At 38.2% G+C, this 19,733-nt stretch overlaps 1 protein-coding gene across 10 annotated transcripts in view; it reads right to left on the bottom strand.

Moving 5' to 3' along the window:
• CTBP1 (C-terminal binding protein 1) overlaps positions 1-19,733 on the bottom strand; it is a 251,620-nt gene that overhangs the window by 8,489 nt on the left and 223,398 nt on the right. For all 10 annotated transcript variants that reach the window (XM_037386855.1, XM_037386872.1, XM_037386915.1 and 7 more), the window contains 5 exons: positions 18,661-18,805; positions 14,488-14,694; positions 8,446-8,660; positions 4,438-4,568; positions 2,133-2,260 (listed from right to left, as the gene is read on the bottom strand). In XM_037386855.1, the coding sequence (XP_037242752.1) occupies positions 2,133-2,260; positions 4,438-4,568; positions 8,446-8,660; positions 14,488-14,694; positions 18,661-18,805 (826 nt within the window). The remainder of the gene's footprint in view (positions 1-2,132; positions 2,261-4,437; positions 4,569-8,445; positions 8,661-14,487; positions 14,695-18,660; positions 18,806-19,733) is intronic.

The raw sequence follows: 19,733 nt of genomic DNA, 5'->3' as shown, positions 1-19,733 counted from the left end.
AAAATTGCCCACAAATTTAAACAGTATCTTTCTTTTCTGATGTTGATCCTTCTGAAGTATTTTTAAACTGCAATCATGTCTTCATCCTTGCCCCTCCCATTCTTCATTTTGCTAACTTCTGTAGGTGTGTTCTACTAGCTTCCCCTTACAAACCAGTATTTATTTATTCAAAACATCTAACATCATTTTCACTTGCCATGCTCACCCTCACATTTCTTCCATTACTGTTTTCAGTGGTCCTCCTTATTTAATATTTTGAATGTTTCCATCTTCGAAAATATATTTAAAGATATTTCATCTCTGCTTATTACTTTTATTTTATACAACACAACATCATTGACTTTCTGGTAACAGCAGACCCACTTGACATCTTTATTGTCAGATGCTAGCGATAGCTTGCATTCCTTTATTGTACACCTTTTTCCAATTAGTTTCTCCCTCTGCTTCCTCCCTCCTCCGTGCTCCCCTATGACTTTCGCATATCCAGCTTTATCCCGCCCTTCCTGTATCTTTCCTACATTTGTTTTAGTGCAATTCAATGTCATTCTCACCTCCCTAATGCTGGCCTCAGTCTGGTCTTACTACAAACCACGTGCAAACACTGAAGTGCTGACAGCTTCAACACAAATCAGTGACACAGATCGCTGATAGCACAATCACACACTTTAAGAAAATATAGGTCTGTCTTCCTAGGCACATATGTTTAGGTTGTTGCACGACACTTAACATAAAACTAGCTCGATATAGCTGACTCTTCTTCAGTTTTCAAATCTCAGCCTACTAATGCTTACTTGCACATCAATCATCCCCCAAACAGGTATCATACGCTGGTTTGTGCAATCTCTCTCAGAGCTATCTGGGAGCAGGCAATAGTTATATAAAAACTTAATGAAGGTATTGTTAGAGTTCTGCTGGAGTATAAGCACAAGGACCAATTCCAGCAAAGGCACGGTTGGAGTCTTTAGGTTACCTCTAAAACAGAGAGAAATAGTCCTGTAAAAGGCCATTCAGATCAGGAGTTTGAGGTGCCTTTAATCACCATGCAGAGGAGAATCTTCGCTCTGCGCAGGCTATAAATGAAACTAAATTGCCCAGCCTCTCTAGGCACAAGACACAGGAAAGGCTATTGCTAGCGCTTTTTGTACAGCAGAGCAATGTGTTGGCACTGAACTACTCTCAAGGTGACACAGATGGCCCTTCATGTCTGCAGAGCATTGCCTATATTGCCAAGGGGGAAACAGCAAAGTCCTACTAAAGAGAGAACATTAGTGCTTAATGAATCATTTTCCAGTATGAAAATCCTTCCTTTTATTTTAGGCTACAAGGGATTCAAACCAATGCCAAATGGCTCACCCTTCTCATTTTCTTTATTAGCAGTGCATGTTGAAGACTAACTGTTTTCTCTTATGTGAACAGTTCACAATTACATGGTAGTTATATAACAAAGAGACTGTGTCCTTTAAAATGCCAGGCTTCTTTAGCAGTGCTTTAAAGAGAGGAACATCTAAAATAAGAGTACCCTCCCAATAAAATACTGAAAACTTTGTTTTGATGTAGTGTACAAGTCGTTAGATATTAGCATTACTAGGAACAGCATGAAAGTTTAGATGCTTTATCTCTCAACATTACAGCGTTAAAGACACTGAAACTCCAGACCATCCTCTAAGACAAATTCGGAAAATAACCAAGGAGACAAAGAGAAAATAATGAAGAGAACAGAACTGCTCATGACAAGTACAAGGGGGCATCCAGGAAAACCTATGAAAGATACCAGCAATATCTGGATGACTTGCAGTCAAACCCATCAAATGGATAATATTTACATGCAATGACAAAAAGCAAACAAAAAAGAAACTGAATTTTTCAGATACAAGTACATTTCTGTTATATGGAAAAAGCACTTATTTTGCAGTGCCTGCCTTCTCCTTGCAATTGCAATGAACCTCCAAAATCATCTCCTCCAGTTCTGAGAATAGACTCAGCGGGTTATTTGCTCATTTCTGTCTCCCAAATACTAGAAGCAGTAAACAAAACCTAAGGCTGGTTCTTTCCAGCATCTTTCAAGACTGAAGAATGAAAAAGTTTGTTAAAAAGAAATATGCAGTGAAGGAGCTAGTAAGGGGAGTTAGTACCTGTGATCGCCCTTCGGATCTCTCGTGCTGCTTCCTCCCGCATCTCAATTGAGGCTTGTTCACTATACCAGGCTGCATGTGGGGTACAGATCAGGTTTGGTGCATCCTTCAAGGGGCCCTGACTAAAGCTAAATGAAGATTTAAAACAAGATCAAATGACAAAAAATACTGGGGGGGGGGGGGGGGGGGGGGGGGCGGGGAGAAGGGGGAGGAGAGAGGTTCCAATGTATTTGTACATACACAGACTAATTTCTACAACAGAAAAGAATCGCATTTTTATTCCTTCTTGGGTTTGTTTTAATTCTGTCAGTTAATTTAATACACTATTCATGGTATAAACAAGCAACAATCACCTCTCATAGACTCAAAGGGTAGAACTTGAGTATAGCAGCAACATCAGCTTCTGTCCAATGCACTTATTGCTAACTACAGCCACTGCCACTGCAGTTCTGGTGCAAAAATGCATAAAGCAAGACACAAATCAATTCAGGATGCCATTCCATTTCTCCATTTCATCACAGTTTTACTTTTACTGCATTAGCCAACAAAGCTCTGTTCTCTCAACAGTCACTGTCAACGTGACAGTCATTTAAAGAAAAAAATCTTAAAATTACTTCCAAGTAAGATGTGTGTCCATCAGCAGCCTCAACTTTTTTTTTTTTTTTTGATAATTTGGGGGGGTGTGGGGTGTTATTTTTAACTACTTTTTCTTTCCTGTTCCTTTATAGAAACTCCACAGAAAGAAGGAAATTTACAGATTGATTTTCAGAGTAAGTAACGAATCTGTGCAAAAGTGCTATCACAGATATAGAGTGAAGAACCTGAAAATAATGGAAGCTTGCTCCTCCTACTTACTTCCAGTTTTAATAAACTTACAGTCAACAACAGGAGCACAAATATTTTAAGACAAAAGCGTGCTTTCAGAGTTGGTCATAATTCATGAAATGATAGAATTCATCTGTAGTTCAATAAACATCAGAGTATCTGGCAAAACTCTTGAATACAGAGTTGCATGCTGCGATCAGATAGACATGCAGCACTGAAGCCAAAGGAAATTGTGGCTGTAATCCTGCAACTGAATCTCTGCAGATGGCATCTCCATGCAGCAAATGGGGCTTCCTATAGGTGCAATGGTCTGCTTCTACAGATCTGAGATGTGAATTGGGAAGAATGTATGTAGCTGAAAGACCCTTGAGCTGTTAAGACTCTGGCTTTGCACAGCACTACTGCACTGTAATGACTACATTTAGAGGTAAATGAATGCAGGATATGCATAAATAAAATTAAATATTTGTGATGTGGCATTGTGTCTTGGTAGATATAAAAATTCACCTAAAAGGATACTACTTTTTTTTTTTAAAGCTTCTATCTCCCCACTCCTCAAGCTGCTATGAGAGATTCTATCCTCTTGCCTGTCTTTACAACCTGCCCTCAAGTCCTGAATCTGTTCCTTTTCAAAAACTTACGTACATTGTTCCAGTTAAAATTAACATTTCTCCCTGCCCAGACTGAACCGAAAAAGGCTTGTTAGATACAAGCACTAAGCTACAGCAGTCTGTTCTCATAACTAACTCAGAAGCCGGACTCAAGAACATATCAAATAGGCTCGTTTCTGATCAGGAGAGCTGATATCTTAACACCAATGCCACTTTGGGGAGTGGTACATTTCTGCCTAAAACACTGGACTTCTCAGTGTCATTCAAAAACTAAGGCTTGTGCTACTGGCTCTGCTAAGGACAGCAGAGCTACTACTATCCTGATAAAGGGCAAGACAATATGAAACCTGCACTCCGACCACCTTCCTTAACTTTTTTTGCAACTGTTACATTTATGGCTTTCCTGCAGAGGTGACCTGGACAAAAGTATGCCTTTTCCTCCAGAAAGGTGTCATAAAGTAGTTATTCCAACTCTTTGCCTTCTGAAAGAGTCTGTTCAAGCATTGCCATTAGATGCCTCCAGAGTTGCATCAATGACAAAGGAGCACTCCCCTCAAAGCCATGACACAAAGCCACTCCCAGGGTTTCAACCCAAGTCCCTGCTATTTTTACTAAATAAACCCACTGGCTATTTTTTTTAAAGGAATCAAATGAGGGATGTCGCTTTTTTCACTTCTGACCACATACACAAGCTCCATCTACATTTGCATTAGTCCAGTGCTGCACAGATTCATGTTGCTTTACTACGGAATATTTAGCTATCAAATGAAGGGCAAACTCAATTTACTTGTTGCTGTTGATTGTATCATGCACTAAGACTTAAAAATAAGAAAGTGAACAAAATAAAAAGAAAAGAAAAGGAAAAGCACCTGAATGGTTCTGACTCATGTACATCTAAGGCTGCCCCTCGTATCCTTCCTTCCTTCAGGGCCTGTGCAAGTGCTTTTTCGTCTACTAACCCACCTCGAGCTGTGTTGACCAGGAAAGCCCCTTGTCTCATCTAGGGAAAGTTAAAAACAAGAATGATGAAATAAAAATAAATGAAATAAAATCGTTGTGGCATTATTTTTTACTCAAAAGAAGCATCCATTACAACAAAGGCTATTGAGCTGGTTTAACCTGTAACAGTTGTCTTCCCTTTCCATTGGAAAGTACCACAAAATGTGATGCTTCTAACAAAATGCTATTTCACAGCACTTAATAACCTTGTTTCTTGTAAGCAGTGTCTTTTAATAGAAGCGTTGTTTCAGATATTGTGCAGTAACATGATCAAAAGATACAACTGTGCATATGAAAGTGACAGATCATTTTATGCCTTTTTATTTCACTGTGAAATTGCATGAGACAAACTACAGCACGTTCTTAAACAAATTCATATTTTGTGGTTTTCAAGTTTCACACAAATAAAAGCCTACATGAATTTTTCACAGAAATAAATGCTTTTGGATTTTCAAACACTTTTCCCGTTAGTTGCCAAAACACAGCAGATCTGGTTTATTTATGTTACTTCAGCTTCCTCCTCCCTGTGAGATTTTTCAAATAAAGGTCTAAAGAATTCTTGTATTATTCAATTAAAAGGCATGAAAATGAATTTGGTTGAGAACGCTGTGTGCCCAGGAGAAAAGCTGTGCTGTGCATTGTGCAGATTAGCATTGTAGATGACACTGTGTACAGAGAACTACAAGAATTTACACCATAATATATCCACAACTTGAAAACAAAGTGGCGGTTCAAATAAGAGAGATGGTACTGAAAAAAAATAAATCACTACATCCTGCTTCCAGCCACCCTAATACTTCATCTTCTACCAGATGTCTCAAACACAGCTTCTGATCTCAGCAGCATTTCTGTGCATGAAGGTAAGCATATGAAGAGGAGGAATCATGGTGATGAATGATAAAAATCTCATTTTGTACTGACTCCATCTCTCACCATAAGAACAAGAAAACCCCAACATTTTGACACCAAGTCAACTACATGAAACCTACGCATCAAACTAAAGCTTATGTAAATGGATGCTCTAAAAGTCTGATTGAAAATGCCAAATTCATGAACAGCAAGGAGGTTTGGATGAAAGTCAGCTACTAATTTTTTTTTTTGTTGTTACATCAGATTATAGGAAACATTAAACAATTAACATGCAAATGCTTGCAGTAAGATTATAAGAAAAAAACCCCACCATATTTCACTGGCCAACTCACTAGGTTTAGTGTGGCCCAGTCTCTCTCCATTTGCAGACTCCTGTGCTTACAGCAGAAAATAGACATTGGTCTGTATAGCAAAACCAAAGTCCACTTACACGAGTAAAACTAAGGGATACTCCTTCCAGTTTTGTGTCATTAACTTGGGAATTCAAACAGTGAAGAAGCAAGGCCCATGATCTTGTCTAGTAAGAACAAGACATTCCTGATGGGAACCATCACTGCATCTCCATTACTTAAATCAGCTGTGAGAACTAGATCAAAACTAGCACAGAAGGGCTCACCTAGGTGACAATCACACCTGCTGCACAGACATCATATAGGCTCACAGGAGCTCATCCATCCTTCCTATGTCTGTGCTCTCGCAAATAAATAACTGAGTTTTAAGTACAGCTTGGTGTAGTTATATGTACTTTGAAGGATGTGAAAATTTTAATCAAAGTGAACCCTGCTAAAATTTTCTGTCTAATCTTAATAACCTTGCTTGAGTTTTCATTTTAGGCCTATTTACAAAACTCTAAAGACAAGCCCAAACCAAACAGAACATGGCTGCATAAATGCACTCCGGTGGGAATGAACTACATGACTCATGATAAACTATAAGGGTGGATGCAGCTGGAGATGACCCTTAACAATAGGTGGAAGCTTGAAGGAGCTTTACAGCTAGAACTGCTGACAGCTGTTGAATTCACCTACATTAACCTGCAGAGCTGCTTTAAAAATGTCTTGCATTTAAATTGCAGCATCTTTTTCTCGAATCTGTAAAACTAAAGATGACCTCAGCTTCTCTTAAGAGCACTTGATTACTGTGGGTTCAACACACACAAGCTTGGAACGTTTCTCTGAGCTGCTCTGGGATTGCAAGGCCAAGCACGATGGCTAGGCAGAATGCTGACGAATTAAAGGGAAAAGCTACTAGAAGAGAAGATTGACACCAACTTTCAAGGACATTTTAAAGTTATGCAATTTCAGATTGTAAACAAAATTCAGGGTGAAACTTCAGTGAAATGAGATGCACCATACTTCTCTGTACTTTCCTTAAAAACTGATTTTACATGAGCATGCAATACTGGTCAACAGTGGCATGCAACAATAAAAATTTTAGGCCAACTCTAACATCTGTCAGCCTAAAAAAGCTATTCTGCTCTTTTTGACTTAGAAGATCTGCTCTACAGAAACTAAGCAGCCAGAAGTGTTACAATTTCATGGTTTTCACAACAGTGGTTACAATACAGACTGCTTCATCCAAATGTTTATCTAAAGCAAGAACTATCTCCTAACATTTTAATCCTTGCTTTAATCATGAAGGGTAACAAATGGCAGCATAAATGCTTATGACATCCTTTCCAGTACAGACTTTATTATATGTATTTAATTTCAGATGGTATCACTCACTTCTCTGACTAATGCACTAAGCCCTCTCCAAAGCTCACTGCATTTATCCACCTCCACTCAAAAACTTCCTGAGATACACTGGCCCAAGTTTCAGTCTGTTATACAAGGGACCACTGCTCAGCCAGCTTTCAGACAGTCCCACTGAATTCAGCATGATTCTCTTTGGGTCTAGATGTTGGCTTGCAAAGACATCTAACCACGTAATAACCATGAAATGTACCTGAGCACACAACAAAAGATCATGTTCAAGAGCAGGGTGACAGAGCTCTGTTCTCCGAAGAGATCTGCACTTCAAACTTCTTATTTTTTTGGAGTTTTAAATCCCAGTATTTATATTGGGGTGGATCTCCAAAATCCCTAACCTCTCAAAATCAAGAAGCAATTATGTTGTCAGTTTTCTGCCACAATCCTACATGACTATGGAACCCATGCAGTGATTACTTCCTTTCTTCTGAAGTTCAAGAGCAGTAGGTGCAAACTGTTTCTTAGAAGCCAAGTAGTAATTTTACTGCAAAAGAGTGCTACTGGTATTTTTTACTAACACATACAAACACTACTATATAAAGAACAGCAAAACCAACTATAATATCTTAGAGATTCTTTCCTGCACACTATCTAGATTCTTAGATCTCAACATTCTATTTCTGGCTGTTAACCACGCTGAGGCTGGAGTCAGAAGCTAGCCATTTAAATGAAAAAGCTTACACTGAATTAGTCAATAACGGAACAGTTACTAAACCTAGATTTTGAAGTTATCTGAATATTATGTAAAACTTTTGGGAGAGATCAGTACTAATTGCAAGAAACATTATTTTTCCAAATAATACAATGCTGTAAATGTGATCCATCCATGAAGTGCTCTGCAAGCATCAGGGCTGAGCACAGGGGGGAGCCATTTAGTCACAATCCTTCAACTGCAGCTAAATAACTCAAACTGAGGAACAAGAGTGAAAGGCAGAATCACTACCTGAACACACACAGGTAAACGAAGCAGCTACTAGAAGACATAGAAAGGGTACTTTTACATAACTGTAACTTTTATTTAATCTGAGCAACGTTAAGAAGAATAAATTATTTTCACAAATGCAAAAAAGACAATAAAAGCAACAATACGTAAACTACAGCTATTTCCTAATCGGTTACAAACTTACTTATTCTCAAAGCAGCAAAAGGGAAAAAAATCTCGTTCAAATGAGAATCTGCCTGTTTACACAAATAAACGCTATACAGTGTCAGCAACCACTACCAACTGGTGTAGAGTGCACCCTCAGAGATTATTACCTGCTTTATGGTGAAGTCATTAATAAGATGATGATTGTGTTCATTCAAGTTGCAGTGCAGGGTAACACAGTCACTGTGGAACAGCAAGTCCTGCAAAGTGCTCACCCGCTGCAGTCCCAGAGCACGCTCCATGCCATCTGAGAGGTATGGGTCATAGAAAATCACACTGAAGCCAAAGGCTTTGGCACGTAGTGCTACTGCTTGCCCAACACGCCCTACAAGATAAGCAACGAGAACACATGTGAAGCAGCTGGTGTAAGTAGCCTTCTCCTTCCTATTGCAAATGCTTGTATCAAACCATACTCTCTGTACAGCAACTGGAAGAGGATTAAGAAAAAAAAGGCAGCTCCCATGCCACTTGAAATCATCCCTAAGATCAGGAAAGTTACGTCTGGGCTGTTTCACGCTGCCTTGTTCAAAACAAAGCAGGAGGTTTGCACCTTCTGCAACCGGAGATCTGAAATGCCAGAAGATGTCACGTAATCTGCAATAATCTGTGTAATACAAGGGTTCGCCTGCTGGGCCTGTTTACGGTAAAACACTACCGCCTGTAAACACACCCTGCCAAGGACTTACTCTTACCCATGTCAGACCAGCTGGATTTAATAAAAAGCTATAAAATTAATCCTAAAAAATGCATGCAATAGAAGATAATTTGTTTAATCTGAAGCTCAACTATTCTCAATGCATGGAATCTCCTTTCTGACCTAGTATTTTCTTTCATTTTCTTTCAGCATTAAAATGCCTACAAGAATCCTGTCATCTAAGGCTTTAAAAAAATTTGTATCCATCTACCTAAATGATTAATAAATACAGTCCATCATATGGCACCTAGTTAAGAAGAGTGCAGTACCATTTGGTTTTCACATTGACCTTAGCTTTTCTCTGTTCCACTTTCCTTACTGTCGTATTTCCGAGTTATGCCTGGAATTGCTCTATGGGCATGACTCCGTGGCACATATATCAGGAGGTGTGTATTTCCCTTTGACACACTACCAGTAAAATAGAAAGTAAGTGGTAAGTGAGCGCAGAGTAAGTGTATTTCGAAGAACCAGGAAGAACAGACTTTTCAGGTTAGAAGATTCTCATGTTAGAGACACTAGATTCTCATGTTAGAGTTATCACAAATGTTAAATAAAGACACTTCAAAAGCATCACTAGACCCACCATAACAATCGTTTGAGGGGGGGAAAAAAAGTCAACAAGTTTTCTTTTTCAACATCTGAGTTAGTTCAAAAAAGCATCAAATTAACACAGGGAAATCCCATTTCTTTCCAACTGTGCTTGAAGGTATTTCCCTCTGCTTTTCAGTTTTTCTTTGAATAAAGTTAAGCCGCCACAGGAAGAAAGGTTTTTTGTTGATCATTTAACATGAACACTGCAATTCCACAGTGCTTAGTAACAGATGTGCTTGGAATATTAAACAGTATGTCCATCTGATGGGGACTGTTGCTTTTATTTGGGGACACGAAGTTAAAATACTCCTCAAACTTTTCTTTCAGTACTTGCATACATGTTATTCAATTTCGAAGCTGTTTTTTATAAACTTGAATTGGGACAATTTTCTAACCCTATTATTTTCAAGCTTTGGCATGTTCACAGCTCAAGGAACCAAGTCACACAACTGTGACACTATTTTTTGTTTGTTTGTTTTTTGTTAAACGAAGCATACAGCTTTTACTCCAGCTCCATTCATTTTCACATGCAACATTCTGTCATCTGTTCTTTTTTTCACTCTTTACAACATTAATACCTGAGGGGATTCATGACAGTGAAATCTCTTACAACAGACTCTCCAGTTCAGCTGTACTTTCTATTCATTGCAACCAGGCTAATAAACCAAAGCCGCCTTCAATGCGTGCTAAGTTTCCTTCTGAATCATATGCGTGTACCTCTAGCCAGAACTGTCCTATTACAATTATTTTATGGGATAAAACTCTTCCACAATTGAAAATTCATATTTAGTCTTAGTCATTAGACAAATACATGGGTGGACTGATGTAATTTGCCAATTCCTTTCTCAACTACTGCCCAACAATACAATACAACCACAAACCTACGATGTTTTTTTTCCCCTTCCTGAAAAACTTTTATTATACACGACTCTCCTGGGCATGAGGGAGGGCTCAAAACCTACCTCAGCACATCAAGAACAACAGAACAGCATACGAAGCATCCTACCTTCAGGATAACTCTCTCAAAATCATAATACAATTGCTATGAATATTCCTAGCTGCTTCCAGGCAAGGAAAATTCTGAAGTTCAAAATATTAAATGAACTTCTTGGCCTGTAGTGTGGGAAGAATGCAGAAAATGTATGTTGTATACAACTGCAAAAAAAGCAGAAAGCCAAAAAAAGTCTATTTTATAAATTAGAGATTTACATGGAGCTCTAGCAAAGCCCATGCATCTTTTCAGTGACACCAGAAGTGTGGAGAGGCTCATTAAAAACACCTGGGTCTCCTGTTATAGTCTGACCCATCCACTCCCGGTAAGCCTCCGAGCTCCTCGGTCCGTGGGTGTCTCTGACCTTGCCCTTGCCAATGACTTCATTTGAGTGTGACAGTATAGTAGCTGCAGTTGTCAATGACGCCCATTCAGCCCTTGGGCAAAGAAAGCACATCCTATGCCAGTATTACAAAGATTTATAAAATGCCCTTGATACTGTGGAAATGTTGATGACCTGCCTGCAGACTTCCACGGAAAGAAAAAGTGCTTTCACTTAGCAGCTCCTTCCTGCCTATGCAACAGTAATGGAGAATCTGGGTAATTTTTCCTCCCTCTTGGAAAACTCTGCAATGTGCAGAGTACAATTTCGTTACATTTCCTGCTGAGCACGTAAGAGAACAAGTAGGACTGCTAAGTGCACACCATTTATTGCACAGTAATACCATCCAACTCTTAAGCCTTAATATTGTCTGATAATGCAGATCAGAACTTCGGGCCATATCTAGTCAGGACTGTGGGACTGTTGGGAGAATATAGCAGGTGAGGAAAGACAAACTGAGTGATGACATTTATTACGATGTGGAGACAGATGTATTTGGAGGAATTTCACCTCTCGAGTGAGGAAATGCATTAGCTATGAGTCATCAGCATTTGTAACTGGGAAGGAAGGGGAAGGGAGTGTGACTTCACTGCTGTAAAATCATCATTACAGCAGAACCAGGTCCAGCTATCTATTCACCCAAGTACTTACATGCTGCTGCTCATAAATACTCTCCTATAAAAAAACCCTACATGTCTAGATACAAGGTGCAAAGGTAGGTTGCTGGGTTTTTTTTTAATGTAGAGCTTACTATCCACGCTTGTGATGCATCACTTGAAATATAGGACACTGGATAGTAATAAAGATTAAAAGTGACAAAGACAGCTGTTTAATGAGGTGATATTATTTATGTAAAGCTCAAAGAATCACACACTTCATACAGACAGAAAGAAACACAGGCTCTGCCCTAAGGAGCTCAGAGGCTAACCAAACAACACAACAATGATGGATGGTACCCAACGAGCAAACGAAGGAGGCATTTTATGCTCTTGACTCTCTGCTTATCTTTACAAGCTCAATACAAGCCAAGGCTAAGAGATAGGGTTAACTTTAAAGGAAAAGCATGGAGTAATAGGATTAAGCAGGATAGACCAAGTGTCAAAACAGGAATATGCATGAGAGAAGGCAAAGAAAAGAGTGGGTGATGGAAAGAAGGCAGGTGAGTCATGAAACTTGGCTAGACCAGTGGATAAGGAAGAGAGTAGCTGAAGCTTTGGAGTCATTCCCTTGCACAGAGATATGCAAGAGCTAGGGTGTTTCTCTTTGGCAAAACAAGAGAAAAGCCCAGGAACAGATGTGATGAAGGTTCAGAGTTAGCTGTTGCAGCAGCAAAGTGATAAATTTAAGCAACCCACTGCTGAAGAGACAATTTTTAGACATGAGTAGAGGAACGTAACTGTGGTTGAGATACACGATGATCTCAGACACATTAATGAGAAACGACAGAAATAACGACACTACATAGAACTAGAGACAAGAAGGACTTAGTAACAGATGATGGGAATCGTTTTGTGTGCAGTGCATTTACTGCATAGTCTCTTAGTGGTTCATCACTTCTGACACTGACATCTCTAAACAGTAAAATAATAAACTGAGGCAAAACTACAGATGTGGGAAGACGCCACTAGTAGACAAACACAACCTAAGGGCAACAGTCTTCTGAAGGTGGTTGTAAATACACGTTTCAGTATGAAACTAGAGACAGGTAGCCTCTTGCAGTAATCTGTAACAGAAAAGAGTGCATGCCACAGCCTAAGTGCCTGAAGTGCTCGAATGTGAAGTCTAGTACAGCCCTATTTCCCTATCTTCTAAGACCACATCTTTATTTTTCGTTAATACATAGCTACATAGAAGTTTGTTAGGACAGGCTGGAATCAAAATGTTCTGCTTATTCATGTACAAGCACAAAAAAACCATGGAAGTTTTCATAACTGACTTTAAAAGTTAGTTTTCCTTGGAATTGTGATTATTCTATTGTAGGAAAAGAAATAGGAACAACAGAAGTCTGGAGAAAATGACTGGTTAATAACTGTAACTGGTGTCTACCTTTAAAATCAGATTGTACTAGCCTTTTACTATACTATGCACACAAAAGGCTTGCTTTTTGAAACTAAAACCAGAAACTAGCATTCTACGTAGCTTCACATATTTGCCATCTGATTATCCACGTTTCTTTATACTTTCCAGTCACTCACAACAGAAATAACACACACAAAATTCACTTAAGGAATCCAATAATCAATTACTTTTTTTTCTAATCTCAGTCTGGAATTTGCTCAACACAAAAAATGCAATGCCAATATGACAGGTATCTCCAGCAAATATGAACACAGCATATGAGCCAAGGCTTCAGTTTCCAATACTAGGTATGCTTTTCCATTTTTAAAACACTGCAAGTGACTGTATAATTCACGTACAGACACTGTGAGCATAATAATCGTGTGTTTAAATGAGGTACATAATTACATGGGTATAGATTTGAGAAAGCAACTTCATGACTAACTTCTTGAAAGTCATATTTTAAAGGCAATTCTCTGACTGTGAAGATGTTTTTGGTGTGTTGCATACTCATTTAAATGAGCACTACGAAACGCCAGGCTATTTTCAGCTTCCAAAAGTAAGATTTTGTGGTTTGAATTATTTGACAGCAATGTGTAACTGGAACAGTCATTTAAGTATGATGCCTTGTTGTCAAAATCATATTATTAATTCCTGTGGATGAATACCACAGCAATTACATCCACAATCTATCAGATCTTTGATAAGACAAGCACATGACTGAATAATTTTTATATAGAAACTGACTTGCTTGTTTTTCTTCTCTACTTCTGTAACAGACAGTAATTAATTCATCTCAAGCAAGCCTGTCCATCTGTTAGATGCTGAAACGTTTAGGGCCATTCCAAGAGGTAAAGTAGGTGATTTTATTAGGTCTGGAAACATTTCAAACTTTCTTGCATATATTTTTCCTCTCATTTGAGCTGAAATACCATTTCAGATGCAGCTCAACCAAATGCACAATATAACTGCTCTGCAGGCTGTTACTGCAGCAAAGGCTTTTCAGGGATGTTAAAAACAGCAAAAGGAAAAAAGCACAAACAGGGCCAAATATGACAACAGATAAGAAATACAACGTATACATGTGACACTGGGCTGAAGTAGCAGGAGCCTTGTCCTGGAAAAGGGAAGTGATGGCATCTCCTTCTCTTACCACCAGTGTGCCTGAGAGCAGGCAATATAGCAACAGAAAGATGTATGGAATTTCAAAGAACTGAGACAGTATCAGCAAAGAAGTGAGTTTTCTGAGGGAAATGATGATGTATAAGGGGAAAAGATCTGAGACATATAAACACCAGGAATTAAATGGTATTAGACAGAATGCTGGACATGGAAAAGACTGAATTAAGTGTTCCATTTTTATAGCTCAAATCTTCATAATGTTTTCAAAGCAACGGAAGGTGAGGAGTATTAAACCACCTCTCAAGCCAACATACCTAATCCAATAATGCCCAAAGTCTCCCCTCTGATCCTGGCAGCTCCAGAAGCCACTTCCCGGATCTGTTCAACACTCTGTACCCTTGTGCCTTCCCGCAAAGCCTGGTGAAGCCAGGTGGTTCGCCTGTACAGGTTCAGAATGTGGCACATGGTAGAATCTGCCGTTTCTTCTACCGAGGCAGCTGGCACGTTACACACTGCGATCCCTGCAAAGAACCGGGGGAAAAGATACCAGTTGCCAAACATTTCTTACTTTTTCCCATTTAACAGAAACTCACGAGTATGATGTTTAAATTTACAGATATTTCAACACCTGTTCTGCAGAAATACTAAGTTTCTGACTGTAATGGCAGACAGACTACTTGACATAATGGTTGATAAATATGCGCAAATATTTTTTTCTTATTTTTTATTGCTTTTTATTCTGTTTGCAAACTAAGGCAAACAGTAAACAAATAACAGAAACCACAAAAGGAAAGTACTGAAGATGTCAGCTTAGAACACAAGTCTTGGTAAGCATTTTAGATGCACACTGAGTTAGGTGTTCTGAATAGCAAAGAGAAATCTGCCCTGGTCTCAACAGTGCAGTTAATTATAATTGTTTAGATTGAACTGTGTGAGTTAGTTTTCCACCAGTGAGCAGATACCCTCCAAAAAGCTATCTATACAAGTTATAAAAAAAAATTAAATAATTTATAATGACAGAAACCCTTATAGAGCCTTCACAGGATGACTATTGGTATTTCCAATTCACGTATAGGTAATTGCAACACAGAGAGCGACAATTTGCTTCGTGTTGCACATAGGTTTGTAGATTTATGACAAACAGAATCCAAGTCCTTTCCTGGTCCCTCAAATTAAAGAGATAAACCATCTAACTGTCAATAGGGAAATATAAAATCTGCTTCTGCATAGCATGTAAAGATAATGCAAAATTAAGTCCATGTTCCCAATTGCTGAAAAGTTCCAGTTGAAAAGAGCATAACATCAAGCAGCTAAAGACCATTACAGATTTCCACAGACAATTGTGGAAGACAGATTAATTCAAGACTCAAAATACTCCTTTTTACTTCAAAAAACAGCTCAGGCAACAGGTGATTGTAATTGCATGCAAGTTAACCCATCCTGCTTTTTACCTTCCAGTACTCAATATACAGCAGTTAAGCAAATGTTCACTTGTAAGAGTTTGTCTCCCTTCTGACTTGTCTCTCTTCATTCTATTTACTACATTACCTGGTCTCTCTAATCATCAGTTCCCACAAACGTTTGTGTCTCAGTTCTGCTGACTGAGATCACAGTGTACAATGCAATTTCACAGCAGAGAAAAAAATGTGTTCTGTATCCTAAAAAACACCCTAATACTGTTTTCACTATCTAGTTGTTCGGGTTTTTACATAAATAAATATTCAATGAGTCCTCAGCAAATGCCAGTATATCTTATGAAGCAAGGAAGAAAAAAACATTTTCAATAACAGTAATATAAGTAATCTGACAAATAATAAGGTTATATCATATTTATCAATGTTCTACAGTCAAATGCCTTCATTCTGCTGCCCAGTACTTCTTTACAGCTCTCTTTTGATCAGTAAAAACCAACACCAGGAACCTGCAGAACTATTTTTCCTTCCTCTGCTGTGGACATATAGTATCTGCTGCGTCACTGCTCTTAGACTTACAAAAAGATGAAACAGCATCATTTGCTGGAGAATTAATCTTGGCATCCTGCTAACATCAATGGTAGTATGAAACTCAATTTTCTGAAGATCGAAAAAAAAATCAGTGGGGGAAAAAGTACAAAAACTGAAAAATAACATCCCTTTAAGTGCATCACATTAAACAGTTGTATTGTTTATACAAAAAAACCCCTTTTTAATGGAGCAAAAATGCAGGTTTTAGATGGTAAAACAGATTCAATATGCAAGTCTCCATATAGCTGGCATCAACAAAATAATGCTTTAAAAGAAGCTTAAAGAGTTGTATTACATACTTGGGAAGAGGAATAAGGAATAAACTCGATTTACACCTTCCTCCCTAATAGGCTTCCCTAGGAAATTTGGGGAAAAAGAAAATTTCTCTTCTAAACTGTAGGAATTTCTTTTTCCCTGTTTCCCCCCAACTTTAAAAATGGCTACTGAAAGGCAGAGACATGGTGAACCACAAAAAGCAACAAGAGAAGCAAGGATATGAAGAGACATTTCACATAGCAAAACATAGCACACACTCATCTCACATCCATTGCTTCTATGCTTCCTTCCCTTTCTCCTTTTCCCAACACTCTCAGCGATTTTGTGCATGGGTTCAATGCAGAAAACTGCAGGAGTCAACGGGCATCACCTTGACTCTCACTTCACTTGCATGCAGCTACACTCACGTGTATGTATTTTCTAGTCAACAATTAATAAAGTGGAGAAAAAGCAGATCAGATCTTAAAAGATTTTATCAACACAACATATGTTTTCATGCATTTTAAGGAACTGCTAATGTGAAAACACTTTTTAGGAAAAGCTAGTAATAACCCCCTGAGACAGCTCTATGAAAAATATCAGAAAGTTACTATGGAAGTTCAGGAATATTTCAGATTTATGGTCTAACTCTATGCTGTATTTCTAAAGTGAATCAAAGCTTTTTACAAAAGCAATTAACACTCATATTAACTGATTGAGATGCGTATGATTTGCACTAGTTCAACAAATGGAACATTTGCCTCATCAGTGGTAAGTTAGTATTTAATTCCAATCATTTCACCCTAGCTATTAAAATCTGAGATTTTACACCATAAACCCTCCAGGACTTATTAATAGGCTTTTGACAGAGTGGACAATTTTATTTCGTAAATATGGGAATGTACAAACAGGATGGATCACTGTGTAACAGTTTAACCACAACACAGGAACTGAATGATGAAGAATGTGGCCATTTAGCATTTCATAGAAGTGAGAATTTCCTAAATCTGCTGTACACCAGCTTGAAGAATTATCTGGATGCATTTAAATTATAAGCTTCGGTTGCGGTTACAATCCAGCATGAAGACTGAAAGAAATAGTCAACAAACTTGTAAAAAATCTTCCTCTTATCAGGATTCTCTGCACAAATTGGACTGCTGACTGTTCGGGCTTTTTGATCTGTACCTAGGGTTTGGCTTTTGATCTAGGATTTGGCTTTTGATCTAGGATTTTACCCCAGGCCAATCTCTACAAATATACTTCTTTTCTGGGGCTCACAGTAGATGCGCCGAACTGTGGGACTACTTACAATATGTAGGAGCACAGCTTTGCATGCTTTCAGACCTGATCTCTTCTTTATAGAAGCTCACAAAGAAGTTGTTAGCCTCTGTCTGCTGTGCAAACTACACTGCCATTAGAAACAGGTGATTATTTTACTATCATTTACTGATAAACAGACCATATTACACCACCTTCTTACATCAATGGGATTATTACTAGGACTAAGCACTGTAACATTGCAATAAACATTTCCAAGATCTTCCCAGAGCATAATGGGAAACATACTTGGTCACCTCAAATCCTTAGAAAAGGAACGAAGAAAACGTAAGACATTTATTTGAGTGGTGGTTTGACCTTTACGTTACAGGTAAGAGATGGTTTATCCTAAGGTAAGAAACGTACAAATCGGACTGCTGCTTTTTTGCAGTGGAACTATTGCACTAAGCACCATCCTTTCATAGTTCCAGTATCTGAATTTATTCTGAAGCAGCAACAACTGGTTCCTCTACGAAATCGGTATTTCTGTTTTATGGAGTGGTTTATTACTAAATCTCACGCAACATAAATAAGTCTCAGATAGTTGATAATGTTCTCATTTTTTATTCAAACAGAAGTAGTATGCCATGCTGATGGAATTATATTTCGTGATTGGATTACAGCAGTAGTAGTTAAAATATACAATTGGGGTAAAAAAGAAAGAGATGAAAAATTATGGCTTAACTCCTTGGGTTTATATTGAACAGGCGAATTGTTATCCTGTCACAAAGCTGTTAATATTATCACTTAATTAACTAATGCTAGTATCTCCATAATGATTTTTAAACACTTTGATGAGAAAATTATACAGCCTACATACAATATACAGAAAACATTAATGCAAAGATTTAGATGCTATCAGATTTCTGGAGGCAAGTATAAGATGTAAAATAATGTCTTTAATAGTCATACCTAAATCTCCAGCAGATTTGATGTCAATATTATCAAAACCGCTGCCAATTCGGACAATTATTCGAAGTGCTTTAAATTTCTCCAGGTCTTCTCGTGTTAAAGTGATAGTGTGATACATCAGTGCACCCACTGCTTCATTTAGTACCTATAAATAAAATAGAAGACATTTTTTTTCTTTCATAGGATCTCCACTTAATCCTGTATACATATTTTCAGATATAAGACTGTAAAAGCATTAAATCCAGGTCTTTTGTTTTAAAGTTATTTCTCAAAGCATATTCCAGCCTCGTTACTCTCTTTCATCTCATGTATCCATTCTAGCATTCAGAAGAACTAAGTGACCTGCATTTGTGTTCTTTTTAAGAGGGAAAACTCTCCTCATTTCACAGGAGAGGCTCTGCAATATCAAACGCTAAGTACAAGCATCACTGGATTGCATCTGCACATGCAGATGAAACACAACATGGGAGCAAGCATGTAAACAGTAAGGATTTTTATGCTTAGGCAGCTGACACTCAGTTTTGAATGCAGTCACAGAGCAGTATCTCTTCACCATACACACAGTGGTACAAGCATTCACTGCGCTATTAAGACCGCTTCATACCTGAATAGAAAACATTCAGTTATCATTGCAAAACCCTTAGACAACAGAGACTGAAATCTGCCAATTCATTCAGAAGAACAAAGTGTCTGTCCCTTAGTTTACTGATCCTGCAACTAAGCTCTCACCGATAAAAAACTGGATGTCATATAAATTGGTCTGGAATGCCAAACTAGACGTTATCCATAAAATACAGCACCAAGGACTAAGAAACCGTACCAAAGCAAAAATTTTGCAAAAGAAAAGCAAACATAAATTTAGAGGATCTGACAGATCTGAGAATCTTTCAAATTATGCTAGGGTGCACCCAACCTAATCAAGAAAGGTTAAGAAAAAGTGGTGTGGAGAAAAGACAACCAACACTTTCCTTTTTATATGCAAACTGGATTATTTCACTTGTTCAAAACCCCTGTGTTTCTACCTTCAATGTACTACCTAACTTCCTAATCATTCTACAAGACACAAAACACAC

This window comes from Falco rusticolus, chromosome 1 (genome assembly GCF_015220075.1).
Source record: "Falco rusticolus isolate bFalRus1 chromosome 1, bFalRus1.pri, whole genome shotgun sequence".
Classification (NCBI taxonomy): Eukaryota; Metazoa; Chordata; class Aves; order Falconiformes; family Falconidae; genus Falco; species Falco rusticolus.
Note: the sequence above shows the minus strand (reverse complement) of the source record. Positions and strands in the feature narration are given on the sequence as shown.